This window comes from Nylanderia fulva, unplaced genomic scaffold, assembly GCF_048542155.1.
Source record: "Nylanderia fulva isolate GAGA-0341 unplaced genomic scaffold, ASM4854215v1 Scaffold13, whole genome shotgun sequence".
NCBI classification, from domain to species: domain Eukaryota; kingdom Metazoa; phylum Arthropoda; class Insecta; order Hymenoptera; family Formicidae; genus Nylanderia; species Nylanderia fulva.
Window position 1 is genome coordinate 4,732,713 of NW_028189518.1, and position 18,525 is coordinate 4,751,237.

Below are 18,525 nucleotides of genomic sequence, written 5' to 3' on the forward strand. Positions count from 1 at the left end.
TTAATTAACAGTAGTTGTAACTTTAAAGAGAATTTTTTCCAAAGGCTAACGCATTGTTCGCGATATATCCGGAAATGTTATTCTGACTGTTACGCGTCGTGAGGAAGAAGGGCAAGAGGAAAGAATGAGCGCGATCTGATCGCGCGGTTCGCTCCGTGGAAACGAGGCGAGCGCATCGTGGAGGAGTGCATAGCGGTCGCGCGGGACGAATGAGAGGGGAAAGATGACATAATCCCACTCTCGCAATTTGCGAAACAGATTTACGCGTGGGACGGGCCCGGCTCGGGCATTTATGATAATGTGTAGCGCGGTTTACTGGACGCGATGCCTCGATGCGTGCGTGCATGCGTGCGTGAGTGCGAGTGCATACAGCTTCGTTCAGAATTGATTGTCGAGTCCCTGAGTTGCATATCTTTCGCTTTCTAAGACGTAATAAATCATTTTATTTGGATTAATGCGAGACGCGAAATTCGCAAAATACAATTAATTTTGTACTACGTATAATTATAATACAATTAATTTTCTACTAAATATATTTAATGCATTTTAATGATATATGGTTCAAGGTGATTCTTTTAACATTCTCATGCATAAATGCATTTAGAGATATTGATTATCGCATAGCAAACATTTATGTATAAAAAAGTAGATAGCAAATTATTGGAACAAATTTTGATGTGTTCTACACATGTCAAATGGTAAAGATAATAAATTATTATTTCGAAGCATTAAATTCCTAAATTCCAAGTTCCTTATTTCTTATTGCAATTCTTAAGAATTCTTAAGAAGGAATTGAAACAAGAACATAATCATTAATTATATATTATTCGTCATGTAATCATAAATTTCATGAAACTGTATGTCACATTAACGTTAATTATTTATCGATCACTGATGGGTCATCACGATCAGAGTGATCAAGAAGGTCCATCTAATTAATCCGGTCATCTCCTTCGATCGCGTCTCGTTCGTCCGAGATGTCCTGATTCCTGAACAATGCTATATGCACACGCGTACATATAAACCCGCGAGTACACACGTACGCGCGCATTGAGGAGTACACGTAAGCGCGATATAGTTGCTTCGTTTGTGAATCCTACTTAACGCCGTCCCTGATGCCATAGCTGACGTACATGCACGAGCACACGTATGATGTACGACACGCGGGCAGGGGCACCGGGATAATCGTGCAAGACGATTGGTAACTTCCTGTCGGTCACGTGACCGGCCTGCATCGCGGAACGGCGGCGAACGCATGGGGCTGCGGAGGATGACATTCGTTGCACTCACCCGGTATCATTAACTATGTCCGTGTGACACACGACGGATTAACGTATGCACAAGCGAACATTTACTAATTACAATTGACCAGGAGATCCGTCGAGAATGTTTAAGCTAATGTTACAGCGTGTCATTAACTGTCATCACTCTACTTTATAGGTATTTCAATTAATTTAATATTAAAATGACTGGTTGTGTGTGTGTGTGTGTGTGTGTGTGGGAGGAAAGTGTTGTAAAAAATTCTCTAGAATATATTGTTAAATATCATTTTACATATTATATGTTATATAGGACAATTTTTCTTCTTTTGTATCTAGTGTTAGGAATAAGAACGCATTCTTTTTCAGTGCATAAACGCATAAGCTTGTGACGCGCACACGAAAGCTCATATTCAACCGTGTTGTTCGTCGCAAATATTTCTTGCGATATTCTTAAATTTGGAATAAAAGAAATACGAGTGTAATAGGAACATTAGTATAAAATACTATGTAAGCGCTCACATAAGTGCATTCCCTCCGTTTTCTTCTGCTTTTTTGTCGTGCCTCATTTCTATTCGCACACATGTGCATCTGATGTTTTTCAAAGTATATACGTATCTAGTAAATTTATTCAAGTTTGTACTTTTTCATCAAGTTTTTCTTCCACTCGTGGTTCCGCAAATTTACCCTTTTCTTCGTTTGTCTGTTTTTGACCTAGTTATGCTGAATAGAAAATGTACTTATCATTGCACACGCATTTATAATTGTCGGCGTGACAGTGCAAAGCTCATTGCGTTCACGTATTATTAAATTCAAATTTTTTGCTAGACTTATATTTTATTAGATGGAATTATAATGAATTATATTTTTTTCTCGTCATACATAACAAACACTTTTACTCTCTGCTGTGCATAAAATTAATTATAATTGAAAAACCTAAATAATGAAACGTTAGATATACCTAATTCTTGATATAATTAGGTTAAAATTATGCTAAAATTAATAAATAATACATTGTCGCGTAAATTTACGGATATCTTGTTTCGTAATAAATTCCAAGCACTAACTAAATTTGAATCTTATTGTCATACTTTGATCCCATGCCGATAACATCCGACAATTTATCTACAATTGTTCTACAAATACAATTTGCGTTACGAAAACAATAAGTGGATGACAGCATGATCGCGTGAGACGTTATGAGAGACCTAACAAAGTCGTATGGAGAAGAAAAAACAGATTTATTATCAAATTGTAATTTCGATGGATCACGTTGATAGGTAAATTAGTTGCGTTGACATTGGCTTGTTTGACTTCAATCCAAGTCTATTCGTATACTAATACGAATTATTATGATTACGTAGGCTAGAGAGAGAACTCCAGCTACTTTACAAAAAGATTGATAAACGAGTATTGAGAAAACAAAAGTTGCTATTTGATGGAAAATTTAACCATATTGTATAATTCTATTTCTATTTTATAATGCCAGGAAAATCTTAACGCGACGATGACGATAAACAGATTACCATCTTAGCGTATTTTCCGAATACGTGAGTTCCATTGAAATATATTTTTCCTGCTAAATCGTTTATATAATATAAGAATTTCTAGTGACTCTTGTTGCATCTTGTCACAAATGAAATTTCATCAGTTTTACGTGAATAGACGATAATATTTTTATTACAAAAATTCAATTCTGTTTAAAAGTCGTAAATATTTAATTTAATGCACATTTTATAATTAATTGACTATGTGTTAAATAATAATTTGGTGTTAATAGATAGAAACGTAATTACTTTTATATATGCGCCATTTTTTTCAAATCCCTTATATAATAAATTTATATGATGTCAATCTCTCTTTCTAAGAAATCTCTAAAAATGATATGAGCATTAAATTATGACAAATGTAAAAACGAACAATCAGATAACCATAATTATATATGAAGTAGCAGCTCTTTTATATATTACATTTCTTTTTTTCCTACGCTCGTTTTCACAAATCGTGGAGCTTGTTCGCGCGATTGCACTATCTTCCGGTGGAAAAAACGGAGATTAGCCGCGCGACGACGTTGCCTCGCAATATCGTGCCATCTATTTTGTAATAGAAACAACGGAAGAACCTAATTCCGCGAGACTGCCTCGTTCTCGTCCTCCTCGCCATTAGACGTGCAGATACATGCCCGGCGCGCATGATGCCATTCCTATCTACCTATACTTACTTACCCCACAGCTACCTACCTACCTACCTAATTATACCGAGTGGTCCACTAGGAGCGATAAGCGATTTACATACCGAACGGCACGATGGATTTACCGCTCGGCTGTGTGCGACGTCGATATACTCGAGTCCCGGCCGAGCGGTTGAGCCGAGCCGAGCCGAGCCGAGCTGAGGCTGATCCGCGCCGCGTTTACTCGTCGACTTTGCTCCATTTTGCTCCTATTTCAGGAAGTCGGAGGAACAGCTCGCACACACAAATAGTGGCATTGCCGTGCGCTGCATTTTCTCTTTCTCTTATTCGTATTCCTCACTCCGCGTTCACGGGAATAGTTGCTCTTTGCACTCCGCGCGGAACACGAACTGTCCCTTTGTTGACAAATTTATTATCGCATTCGGTCCGCTAAGGATAATTTGTTCTTCTCACAAAAATCTCGCCAAAATAGAATCCTCCTGAATTTACGTATGACTACCATCAATCAATATTTTAAATAGAATCTAAAAAAAGACATATTTATGTCACTTTTTTCATAATAATTCATCAGGTTGTATTGAGATATAAAAATATGCAATATATGTATATTGTGTGATAGAATCGCGAAAAATACTCGATGATGTAAATCTTGTAATGTCGTGCGTTTAATAATTGATAAGTAAATCATTTACACGAGGATATAGGCATAAACGTGCCAAACGAGACAACTTTACTGTGTACTCTTCATTCTTAGAGGTTTTAATATATTTCGCTTTGCTCGTAGTAATGTGTTTCAGCTTCCGCAATCACGAGCTTACTGGGCTCTGGTATATGTAGCCGTTTCTTTTGTCAGAATCATTTATTTCTATGACACCGCGCCATTTAATTCGCACTAATAAATGTCTTAATAGATATGTGCAATAGACTCGTTCTATGCGATATGATGCTTTTCAAAGTCGTACAGAGTTACATTTGAATATGTTTTTGTAATATTGAAGGTGGTAAAAAGATAAACAAAATTAATAATTACATATATTGTAACCTTTGAATTAAATAGCGATATTTAATGCACATAAAGAGGATAATATAATTTTAGAAATAAAAAGTCAAAATTTAATCCTTTTATAAAATGCAGATCTTACATTCGGAAAATAAAAGAGTTTAAATACTTTTTTGTTTCTCGAAATTTTATGCGAAATTATAAACACGTAGAGCTACATTGAAGGAAAAATTATTTATCGAGGAATATTTTTTCTAATAATATTATCATCATACATATTTAATTTTAGAACTGTGGGTCATCTTTTAAACTAAAACAATTAAGAAAGACATAATTCAAGATTTAAATTATACTTGAAATTTGGCAAAGAATATTATTTTGGTAGAGAAATTAACAGACTTTCTTAATATATTAGATAAATACACTTTATTTTAAATTAGCATTACAAAAATTAATAATATAAAGAGGCAATGTGAATGGAATAGCTTTTAATATAATTTGTAGCCTTTCGTCGACAGCAACTAATTCAATTTAATTTCAAATCTGATTATGAGCGCGAAATATATCGAACAAAACAATGAAAACAGGGCTCTATTTTCAACGACACTTATTCTTAGAATGGCATAAATTTAATTGCGACAAGCGCAGCGACTCACAGCTGTAAATATGTATCGCGCTTGAATTATGACTTGGAAATACGGTGCAACGGCGATTATTTGATTCAGTTAATTATTCCTCTCCGGACAGGAAGCTTTCGAAGAATTGTCACTAAACTATTTCGAATTCTAACATGTATATGTAAATTTATAACATATAAAAAGAAAATATTTACTGATAACTTTATCGAAGAACAAAAATATTCGATTATTGTATTTTGAAAGACAGTCATTAAGTATAATTTTTATTATATCAAATTAGATAATACATATCAAAAATAAGCATTTTTTAATTTTACAATCATCTTTTTCTTTAACAGAATAGATGCTTTATCAGAATGTTTCTTTGAGTTATAAAAAATTAAAAATAGGCAACACTTTTTGAATACATTTTTAGGAAAATAATTTATTTATAGTATTGAAAACTATATTATTCAAGACCTGAATTTCGAAATTAGTTTAAGAAATTTATTACACTTAGACGATGTATCGATGTTTTTGGAAATATCTTTGGAATAAATTTATTGAAATTCTATGAAAGCATATGTTATGATATGTATTGATGAAGATATTTCAATTTCGGTAATTTTGAAATCTAGGTGACGTGCAAAATTTAATTACGTTGCAATTATTAAATACTAAAAAGTGTATTCCATCGCAAACATATGAATTGAAATTTGATTTTATAAATCGAAGATAGTAATTATGAGAACGAGGTATATATATATATACACATATAATATACATTATGCAATAGAAACCAAAATATGAATATTTGCAAAACCTCGAAGAAAATGTAAATCCCACTTATGCCGATAGAAAACTTTTATCACTTCTTTGCATAGGTTTGTTTTTCTCCCAGAAAATGGTAGACTTAGTGGAAGTTAATATTTTTAAAGGAATAATGAATTCGGATTGCCTGGACCGCACGTCCGGGCTTTAAATCTTTTTCGTAAATAGATTATGGCGCGAGATAATGAAAAATTTGCCAAGTCGCAAGTTATCTTGAAACTTCCCTCTTTCACTACAGCTTCTAATTTATAATTTATGGTGTTTACAAAACATTATTCATTTTATGTTTGCCTTATTGCATGAATCGAATTATACTTTGTTAATAATACGAAACTGCTGAAGAAGTACTCGATTATTATTGAAAATCGAAAATTTTTCTTTCGCATGTGAGAAATCAAGCAATTAACAATCCTTATTATGCAAAATATATGCATTTAGATGAGATAATTTTTAGAGAGATTTCTATCATCTTATAATTATTGCAGACTTGTCTGTCATCTAAAAATTAATGGAAAGAGAAAATTAAAATATGAATCGTTATATATGTATATGGATACACTGATGCTTCAAATAATGTTCTACTGTCTCACGTTTGTAAAAAATATAGATTTCATGGACATATTGTGCATCACATATTGTTCTCAGATTTTGTTTTGAATTAATTTAAGTTAAAAATAAGATAAACATTAAACAAATTATAATTCAAGTGTTTAATCGTCAAGATTTACGTTCGCAATTATAATAAGTACAATGAATTTGAGAATGATTTAATACTCGAAGCTAGATCCTATTTAAATAGTGCAATAATGCATTTACGTAATAATCTTAGATATCATTTTCAATAAAATTATTATCTTTGTTAAGTCGTATTTTCGTGTTTTAATTTGAGATTCAGTGAAATCGATATCTTATTAGTTAAAATATTTAATATAATTGATGAACGTAATTAAAATTTTGATTATTATATTTGTGGAATTGTAATAGATCAGTTACAATTGAAAAAAATTCCATACACTTATTCTAGTTATAAATAAAATAATAAATTATATTATTATGAACAATGTAGTAAAAATGATTCATCTATTAGCACGCGGATGTTAATTATTAATACAATTCCACACGAATTAGCTTATTGCAATGCAAATACCTCTCGCGATGATGGCTATTCCCGAAAATCGACAGACGGATTCCGGAAATTCGCGCGCTCGCCTATGTTTAGTCGCAGCGGCTAATTTACATCGGCACGATGATTTTTCTACGGCGCACGTGGTATTGCGAATACGCTATGAACGGGACACGTTGAACTCATGGCACGACGACTATGAACAGCGGATTGGCGGTGGCTCATTCCCGTTGATAAATTCACGTTTGCGTGTGTCTGAATGCGCCATTGATGAGAGGTAGAAGTGGTCAACGTCGGCCAAGAACCTAGTCCTGGCTCAGACCGCGTGTGCGCACAGAGACATTAGTATTAATAGTTATGAATCTAGAATAGAACGTATATTCAGGCTGCTATGTAGATACGCGAGGTGCGATTCGGTTCGTATCCGCGCGCGTTTTTTCTTTTTTTTTTTATGCGCGATAGGATGCGTATGCAAATGTAAGGAACGCTTAAAAGTCGCTTTTAAAAAGTTCTCCTGCTGGAGTCTCGATCGTCGAGTCGTGGATCGAGCGCAACTCGCGCGGGAAGAAAGATCGCGCCGATAAACTCGATGAAGAAGAGCTTCCCGGAAAATCGCGCTCGTCCTAAAGTCTCTACGCAACTCGCTGGGAATGCCATTAGGGTTAACGATCTCGGCGTGTCAGCGCGCGTGAACGGTACGGAGCGTGTGAAGGCGCGAAACACATATACATACATATATAAGCGCGACAACGGTCGAGCAGATGCGAACGAGCGCGTTTTTCGCATTCGCGATCGGATAAACGCTTCCCACTAGACGAGCTGCTCGAGCTTTTCAGGCCGCTCATAATCAGGGGATTAACAGTGATTTTATGCGGGATATTGTGTTTTCTTTTCAGTTATTAACGTTACACATTATTTTATTATAGATTCATTACAGGTTATTTCAAGTTTGCTTCACATTTGCGGATTTTATATAATGCAGAGATGATGGATGATGAAATAAAAATGAATTAAAAATATCATCAATCAAAATTAATATTGGACGCTAGTGATGAAAATAAACTTGGCAAAATTGATTTCGACGTAACTAGCAATTTTATTCAATACTTTCACGACGTTTCGACCATTTGATTGTGGTCCTTATCAAGTGAGAATTCCATCAATGAGATTAACGCAACATAAAACCGATCTTATTTAAAATTAATAGTTAAAAGAGGAACACGTCCCATCACTATGATGTTTCGTCAACGACTAAAAATATCATGTTTTAAATTCAGATAATAATCAATTTTAAAAAATGTTTAAAATTGTAAATTTTACAAGCTTTATATTATTTGTAAAAAATTAAATTTATCATCTTTTTTTACAATTTTCTTGAATATTTTTCAAAGATTTTTTAAAAATTTTAGTTATACTTAATATACATATTTATTGAGGGAAATGCTTTTTTTGCATATTTATGGGAAATAAACAATACATTATAATAATTGTGGCAAATGTGTATTTCTCAGTATAAGAAGAAGTGTTAGCTTTCTGAAATAATCTATGTAATATTATATATGAATAATTTTGTTAGTGTCACATATCTTAGTTTTGGACTTCACACCATTAACCAGAATTTATGTACGGTTAATTTTAAATATGATTTATGAGTCGCAGAAATTGTGAGAATTAACCTACTTAAAAGCAAGTGGATAATGTCCCACATAAATTAATTATTTAAAATTTTGATTTAAAGAATTCTGTTGTTTATATTGATCGAAACATAGTTTTGTATGTTTAATGTGTGAAAGATTTTTTAGCTGATCATTTAAATCAAGTCCTTTGATCAAGTGTTCTGTTTGTCTTCAGATATATTTATAGTATAGTCTTCTTAGAATGTGTGTTTGTGAATTAGAGAGAATTAGGTAGTTCGTTTTCTAATATCACGACGTTAATGTCCAACAAACGTAGGACAAATTTTAGTATGAATTTTATTATGTAGAAGTGCGTCAATTTATTTCTTAGCAGACTTGATAAGGACCTGAACTAAGGTCGAAACGTTGTCTGAATTTTGAATAAATAACTAAAGAATAACATTGCCAGTTGTGGTCGGTTTATTAACACATTTTATATTTTTAGAATTAGGTAGGTTCCCTGTAATGATCTGAAATCTATTGTTTTCTTCAAGTTTTTTTATTGAAATGCTCGCGGCAGTAATTAAATAAAACGCAACTCTATAATTCGTATAAATATTATGTATATCAATAGATTAAACTTTTATACTAAAAGATACAATTTTGATGTTATTTTTTATTATAAACTCCTCATATATTGATATAAAAATAATGAAAAAATATTGAAATCATATGCTCAGAGTTTCGCACATAATCTTAATATGTCAAAATGTTGTGTTATGATGCTCTTCATGCATCTTGCATTTATCGAGTGAAACGCGTATACGAATATAAATGATGGGCACATCGTCGTTAGCGTTGTTGTCCACAGTTCGCGTTTGGCGACACATCGTTATTTTACACGAAAGTAATAATAAAGAGCCAAGAGTATAATAACGACGACTAGGATTTTGTACAGGGTCGGCGAACCGCAAACATGTGAAGTGGTGTCGTGAAAGGTGATGGGCTGAATGTATATATATATATATATATGTAGGGTGGATGGATGATCAGAGAGGGTGGTGTGCTTACTAGACGGCCGATTGTAATTATTTTTCCCCGATGACACTGGTGCTGATCACATCTTGTGACTGAGTCGCGGATGAATCGGCGTCGAGTGTCGTCCCCTCATCAGCCCAGCTTCGCGTAAAACAACGAGGCAAAGTTAAGCGTTACCGGACCGTATTGGAACGAGAGACACTCTAGCCGTGAGCACGAATTCGATATTGATACGGCAACACGACCGGTATCGATCATATGAAGAGACAGTATTGTCAAAGATACAATATTCGAGTTTTTAGACAGATTGTTACTTGCTTAACAAAATATTTTGCCATAGAGAAATAAGAAAGATTGAATTTAAATATAGATACAGATAGGAAAGGAAAGAATCAAATATTTCTGATTTTACATTATCAAAATTAATTTTGTATATACTATAAAGCATTTTATACACAGTATTATTATCACAAAGTTTTTATACTAATTACATTCTACATATATAACATTATAATCTTTTATTAAATATTTTTTTAATCAATACTTATTTTTAGAAAAATATATTTATTACCTATAGGTATTGTATTATCAGACAGTAAATATGAAAACAAATAAAGCGCGTGGAATAGTTTCATAACTGATTTTATATCACGCATAATTATGAAATATTTCCGCGAGATTCTTCTTATTTTGATAATTTGATTATCAATTATTCTCCAATAGGCAATATTTTGCGCTCCAAATTGCTGGAAATTCCACACGGTATTAATTGTTTTCGCGATTGCCGTGTTTTCTCATAAAATGGCATGTGAAATGAAAAGTATGCGTATGCAAATGATTGAAAATAATGCACGATATACAGATATACACGATAAAACTGAACAAGAATTCAATGATCTTTATTACATGGCGACTAAAACATCATAAAAAGTAAAAAATTAATAAAAATGATTAATTAATTTAAAAATTTAACATGTCATAAATACATTATGAATATATCCCGAAAGTTTCATAGCATTTATACATCGATGCTAAGACAATATAGAGCAAGATTGTCATTTCTCTTTGAAAGAAAATTTTGTAATTTATGTTACATTTTATATGTTATATTGCGTACAATAATATAATATATCGCATTATCTCAAGATTGCAAACTTTTCTACATTTTATTTTCTATATCTCGCGTTGATCTAAAAGTAATTATACAAAATAATTAGAATTGCAAGTAGATGCAGCACAGAGGTTCTCTACTTGTGAAACTTACTTGAATAATTCAATCAGTTATCAAGTACTAATTTGAAATTGCAATTTTCACGCCATACTGTTAATAAAGACATATTGTGCTCGACAACACGCATTATCGTGCAACACATCGTTTCACATGCGACAAACATTGTGCGTACCTCTAGAAGCTCCGCTCGCGCATCTAAATCAACTAGCTAGAGCGAACAGATTACGATGATGTTGGTAACAGGGTTTCAGGCATCGTAAGGAACACCGCCCGACTCGGATTTATCACCGGCTGCTTCGTTATTTACCGGATTACCGGCCAATTAACTCTGCGCTGCGAGGTGCAAACCCGTGGAAAATCGATCGGGCGAATTTATCGGGCGTTCGCGCGTGAGGTTGTATGTAAAATAACACTGCGATGCTATCAGGCTGTCGCAATGTGCGAAAGGGAGGAAACGTCGAAAACGTCCCCGAGCTCCTTCACCTGCCATCCCGCCCAACTGAGTTGGAACGAGTCGAGAGAACGAGTCGGCGGGTGCCACGAGCAGGCGAGCAGATGCACTAAAGAGTTCCTCGACTTTACGGTTCGATCCTGAAAGTTTCTTTCCTTCTGCCTAGCGTCGTCCAGAGTTTAGGAAATTCTAATTTTATCTATGAAAAAGTGAGAGTAACGCGTATGCAGGAATGTACATATAAAAAAGATCTTCGTGTATCGTATTCTTTCTCTGTTTTATAAAATGTATGAAAAATAGAATGAAAAAAATATCGAGGAAAATAATTTTCCTTGATATTTCAGATGCTATAAAAAAGGATATCGCTTTATATTCATTTATGTGCGAAGATAAAGATCTGACATTATCATCGCTTTATGCACATCACTTTTATTTCTTTCCTCGAATATCATGACGTACATGATTAATTAATTCAGCATGAAAGGCTACCGTCGAGTAGAATGAGATAGCTATTCTATCACTGATCTATCATTGTTTTTACAAAATATTAATGTCTACGCGACAAATACAGATTTAAGATATATTTCAATTATAATTCGGTTTAATCCCTTGAAGATGAATGACCTGTCATTGTTTGTAGTTGTTATTCCGATATTAAGATCAGAATTCTCCTTAAACTTATATCGTGATAAAAAATATTCTGAATATATCATACTATTGTAAAGAAGTTTTTACTACAAAATAAATCAACTTTTTCTGTCGACATACATGTTAGATTACAATCTAACATGTATCTAACGTGTATAATTGTTACATTGGGACTTTCCAAACATAATTACCTCGCACAGATATGATTATGCAATTCATCGTCGTCCGCGATTATCTATGAGTTTGCGTCTGAGAACCACCAACTACCGCGACTAACCGTCACTGGTGTTAAATATTAAACTCAGTCACGCGGGGGTAGACGCGCTTTAGAAATCTCGCCAGACATTGTCGCGCTCTCATTTGGGATATGATATTTAACGAAGCTGTGTCAGAATATGCGACGGCATGTTACGGAAATATTACATGTAATATTTGATCACTCATTACTGTCTCTACGAATCAGATATTTTTATTACTCGGAATAATCCGATATGGTTTGATGCTTCCGGACGTGAAATATTGAAAGGCTACATTGCATTCTCATCCGCCGCAAGAGACGCTTTGATAAACATGTAACGTCATATACGTCTCGCTATTTTACTTGCTTTGTATCAAACTTATCTCTTATACTTTTATTTATTTTAAGATATTATTTGTTAATATTAAATGACAGAGATTTGAAAAATTATATTATATAAAATATTTCTTTTCAAATTGATTATTATAGAAAGTAAAATGACTTATATAATTTTATAAAATTTTTTCTTTACTTTCATTATTGTACTAAAATGTTCAATACATTTTACGTAATTAGGTCTTGTTGTGCCACTTGTTATACCTATCTTACGAAATATAAGAATACAATGGGGCACTTTTTATATACAAAGCCATCTGCAAATGAAGACAGTTGATAGGGCTTGGGAGGAGGGTTGGAATATGATTAGTATATCGTTATAGAGGCATCATTTCGAACATTTAAATTTATTGGGCAATTTTCACGGTGTTACGTACTGCTGCCACGACCCTCATAAAAGACAAGGGTGTAAATTGAGCATCGTAAACGACTCCTTCTTTCTAATATTTTACTGCGTTAAAATTTCGAAGTTAATTAAAGAAAGCAATTTGATGACATTTAGAACGTTATAGGCGAGCGTAATGTGAAATGTAATAAGACTTGCGACGCGGGAAGCACGGTAAACAAAGGGAATAAGTGGCTCGCGTTCATTTTCCAGACTTTTACGAGTTTAAAACTTCCCTCTTTTCTTTTGCTCACCGATATTTCGTAAACAATTAAGCGGACAGACCTAAAACCTTTCGCTGTGCTTTTGATGGAAGAAATTGTGGAAAGTTAAATACACGTCGAAAAATAATTATGTATGAGTGTTTGTGTAATATAATAAAAAAAAAGGATATTTATATTTAATTTTCTAATTAGATTAAAATTTTAATTTCGATTATAGAATTTTGTTTATACGTTTAACTTTTACGAATATAAGAACTTATATTGTAAAATTATTACTCTTCCGTACAAAATAAATCGTTGTTTTTTTCTTTCTCTTGGGACAAGAATGGAGTATAATTAGATTTAGAAACTATACGAAATAAATATTTTTTTTTACTTGTACGAATAAGACAGAGACAAAGTGGTATGTAGCAATCATTTCCGGCGAGTGATCGCGCTTTCGTAATTAGCCGCCCGAGAAGTAAGCGTCGCTTCTTAATTCCGCATCGATTGGCAGAACTTATACCTTCCCTTCCCTTCGCCGATCGTTGGCCTCTTCGAAGGGAATTTTTTTCAGCGGGCTGCTCAGAAACGCGGAAAATCGTGAAAAATGCTTTAAATTCGAGGCGATTTGATTGATTGTGTTAATAAGAAAGTTTCCTTCCTTTCTTCGTCATCCCGCTCTTATCTCGGCGCTTGTGGAAAGAAGCGGGGGGTGTTTTAATCGATCGGTTACCATTGATTACGCATGATTAATGAACCTCTTGAAATATGGAAAATATAAACCCCGGTACTAACAAAACCTTCGTGCTTTACGGCATGATACGCGGAGAAAGTAATTAATAGCGTGAAAGCTGTTTTTTCCGAGGCTACCATTGTTCGCGGTTTTTGCTATCTTCATGTACTGAAAATATGAGTATTTCTTATTTTCTGGGATGTTTGGCTAAACTAAGTATACCTTTTCTGTTTGTTTCAGGTAAGGGCAACTGTTACTCGATGTTACCATTCGCGTTGCGATAAACATTCGTTCTTCGCGACCCGACTCCAGGTACGATACCTTATTATTGAAACGATATTTTAGTTTTCATTACAAACATTTATTTGCCGCACTTACTCGTATTGCGACGCTTCTTAGTCTTCCGCTATCCAGATGTTCCCCGATGTACAATACATTATTTTTATTGATCATTATTAATGACATTCGAAGGTATCATAATCTTATCGTAGTTTTAGAAATTTGCAAATTTTTGTTTTATTCAACATTATAATTTTCTATTTGGGCATAATATGGAACTCATTGTTTGAGAAACTTTGACCCGGTAATCACGCCACAAGTGGCCGAAATTGTCGATTAATAATCTATTAAATCAGCAATTTTTGTTTGTGTTAAGTAAAAGAAGATGTGGAAGTTTGCCCTCTCTTCATCTTTCTTCCTTCTGCTCTCGCGCATTAATTATTGCCATGATAAGTTGCCAATTCTGTTCTTTCGCTGTTATTCTGCTTCGCCGTTCCCTGTCAGATAAAAATTGAGAAGAAATTAAAAATCCATCAGATTTATAATCTCCTTCTTTCATCGTTTTTATTTGTATGGATACGTAATACGTTTGTGTTTGAATTTACAATGTCAGTATTAAGATAATAGTAAACAGAGGTACGTATTAATAATAAATTAATTATAGAAATTATTAAGTACAAATCTTTTGCTAGTTATTATATGTTATTTAGTTTATGATTTAATTTATAATTATGAAATTTAAATAAAAGGTAGATTTCTTAATTTGAATTCTTTCAATTTCTTAACTTTTAAACATTATATATTAGAAATATAAAACAAGGAAATTTTTGAAGTGCAAAATTTGAATAAATTTATCAAATTCAGCAAAGAGATAAATTAGAACAACAAATAACTTTATTTCATAATTAATAAAAATTATTATTATGGTAGCAGTGTTATTTATAAAGATTTTGGACATAGACTCATAATGAAATAGAATATCAAATGCATCAAATGTTATTGTTGTGTGCGCTTTAAAATTTATTTGAAAATGTTAACAAGATAATATCGATTATTCGTTCCTGTAAACAAATGAATTCAGAGCTAACAAGTCTGATCGCCTTATAGAGCGATGGTTCTTGTGTACGAACGAATATATATCTATATAATAGTTGTCCGTAATTGGCAATACTGATCTGCCCCGTTAAATTACAGACAATGCACATCTTATAATGTTGTGCGGTACCATTATATTCTGCCATTCCCTTCCGCGTTATTTTGCTTCCCATTTTCCGTTGCCTGTAACAAGTCCACCAGTCTACGTAACGTCGGCATTGTCCAGAAATTTATCTCGAAACGATCTGAGTTTGAAGGTTTTCTTTTATTCTATGTTATATTGTTTCGTTACTTTCAATGATCATTCATTAGTCGTAGAGCATCGATTCTCGAGAATCCGTTTCTATAGCATTTCAATAATGTTTACGCAGCTTTACCTTCTTTAATTTAGCATCTCCATCATGATAACTTTAATTTGTATGTATGGCATAATTAAGAAAAAATTTTCAGTGAGATTTTGTTATCAATATCTGTATTTTTTTATTGAATTTATTGTTTGCAAAATACATTGAAAGAATAATAAGAAACACTTCAACTTCATTTTGTATCGCTAGAAAAATAGAATATATTAATGTAATTCAATATTTTTAACTGTTGCATTATTATAAATTAAAATTTATATATGCTTATATCTGTGTAATAATTTGCAAATTTATATTCAAGAGAAATTAAGATGAAAAAGTTAACATAGGTATGATGCAACGGCTGAGTTGTAGAATATAATTTTTTTTGTAGAATATATACAAATATATTTAAATAATATAAAACGATTTAATTATAATAATTAATTCTAAATTATTTAAATTTATTCCAACAAATAATTATTACGCTTTATTAAATTTTTATATATTTCCATTTATACAGATATTTTATAAGAGAAATTTCCGAAAAAAATTTTTAATATTTGCATTATATTTTTATATAAATAATCTAAAAAACTTTTTTTCTAAATTTCATATATATATATATATATATATATATATATATATAATTATTAATTATAAGTAATCTTTTGTTATTTATTTTATAAATATTTCTAGAATATTTTATGCATCATATTATGCATAACATGACTTATTATCGCCAAGATAAGTGATATTGTACAAATAACAAATAAATGAATACAATTATAAGTCACTTATCTTATGGTTGGTTCGCTGATGTCTGATGTCGCCTTCTCATGGTTACTATTTATTGCTTCTAATGGCACTTACCTAACGCTCACGAAAATGATAATTACGATTACACGTTAATTATTAACATGAGTATAATTGCGCGGCACTTTATTTAGTACTCGTCACTCGTTAATTGCACATGATGTACCATATACTTATTACATAATGATGAAAAAACGTTAAAACTATTACACGAAATTGATTCGTTCCGCATTGAAAATTCGTGCGATTGAATATAATATTATCCCTCCTATTAAGGAATAGTATACGCATTTTATGATAATTTTTTTTAAATTATAATACAAGGAATACGACAATACGATATATGAAGCGCTTCGCATTGTTACCTTTCTACTCTTATCGTGCAAATGACAACAAAATGACAGTGTGTACAATGCGCGCAAAAAATAAGCAGCGCATATGACAACGTAAGATAGTTAATTTTTACTATAAAATATTAGACACAATATGAAATAAATGTATACGTAATGTTCTATTCTTTGAATTTAAAATTAAAAATTAAATATTACTAAATGATGGATTTATCATAGTTTTTCGCTTGTTGAATCACTCTTTTTAATTTTTGTATTATTATGTTTTTACTGAACTGAATAATTAGCAAATTTAATTTGAAATAAAATTTAGAGTACAAAAAATATGAATAAATGTGATAAAATATGAAAAAAAATTTTAAGTTGCGTCTGTTTCAAGAAATAATTTGTTCAAATAAAAATTGCAATAAAATTGTAATTTATAATTTCTATAATCTGTTGCTTTGATTTCTACTTGAGAAGTATACGTTTCGCAAAATATTTGCTTTTGTAATTAGTCATCGCCTCAGTTTATCCCGGTATGCTTATGAATTATTAATCACGAAAAATAATTAGATGGACTGATGATCTTATTTATAGAAAATGATTATTTAGTGATTTTTTATTAGTATGACAAATGAACTAGAATCATGTCAAACAATTTTTTATGAATAATTGAAAATTATAAATCCTTGCGATTAATTAACTCTCACAATGAATGATTAATTTGTAAACACTATGTATAAAATGACTATTTATTAAAGTAAATATTTCTAATAATATATATATATATATATATATATATATATATATATATTTCGAATAAATATATTTAGAAATGACAGGAGATAGAAATTATATTATTTATCATTTTATGCAATTTTTATGAGCGATACATATTTTTTTAAAGAAAGAATTTTCTTCTATTTTAATATTTCTTACATTAATTTTTGAATTTTTTGCTGATTTAATTGTAAGTTGTCATAATCATATATTAAACAATGTAATAATATAAAATTATAAAATTTGAAATAAAAAAAGTATTCTGCATATATATATTTACTTTGTAACGCGTTAAGTATTTTACGATATCAACATTATTACGAATTTTTTCTTGACACATGGTATTTGGCGTTCCTCGTGACGTAAGCGCGCGACAGTGAAGGTTATACGTGGCTACATTCACGCGGCGGGAAGGCGATCGAGTGGAAAGGTAACATCGCAAGGCGCTTCGTATTATATCGTCATTCTTACTTGTATTATAATTAAAACTAGCAAACGTGTTATAAAATCTGTGCGGATACTATTTTTCTTAATAGTAGAAATAATATTGTGTAAAGAGTTGGTCGCGCAATTTTTTAGTGTCTAATGAATTATAGTTTCGTATTCGTAACCTGATTTCACGAATTTTCATAGTAATTATGTATCATATTCAATTAGTATAGCAAGTGCTATATAAAGTGTTACGCGATCTTTATTTTGATGATTAGTGCGCGCGTAATCGTAATTATTGTTTTCGCATAATCGTAATTATTGTTCTCGCGAGTAAATGTCATGTGAGTGCAATTAAAGAGCAATAAATAGCAAACAAGAGAGGAGGAGAAGGCCCGGGGAGGCATCAGGCATCGGCGGAACAATCATAAGGTGAGCAACTTATAATTTTATTTATCTATTATCTGCCAGTTGTAAAATATCTCGTTTA

General features: G+C 32.0%; 1 protein-coding gene across 1 annotated transcript in view; it reads left to right on the forward strand.

The window, feature by feature from the left end:
- FoxP (forkhead box transcription factor P) overlaps positions 1 to 18,525 on the forward strand; it is a 272,069-nt gene that overhangs the window by 13,913 nt on the left and 239,631 nt on the right. The window contains 2 exon segments of the mRNA XM_085479832.1: positions 14,204 to 14,256; positions 14,258 to 14,275. Coding sequence (XP_085335958.1) covers positions 14,204 to 14,256; positions 14,258 to 14,275 — 71 coding nt within the window.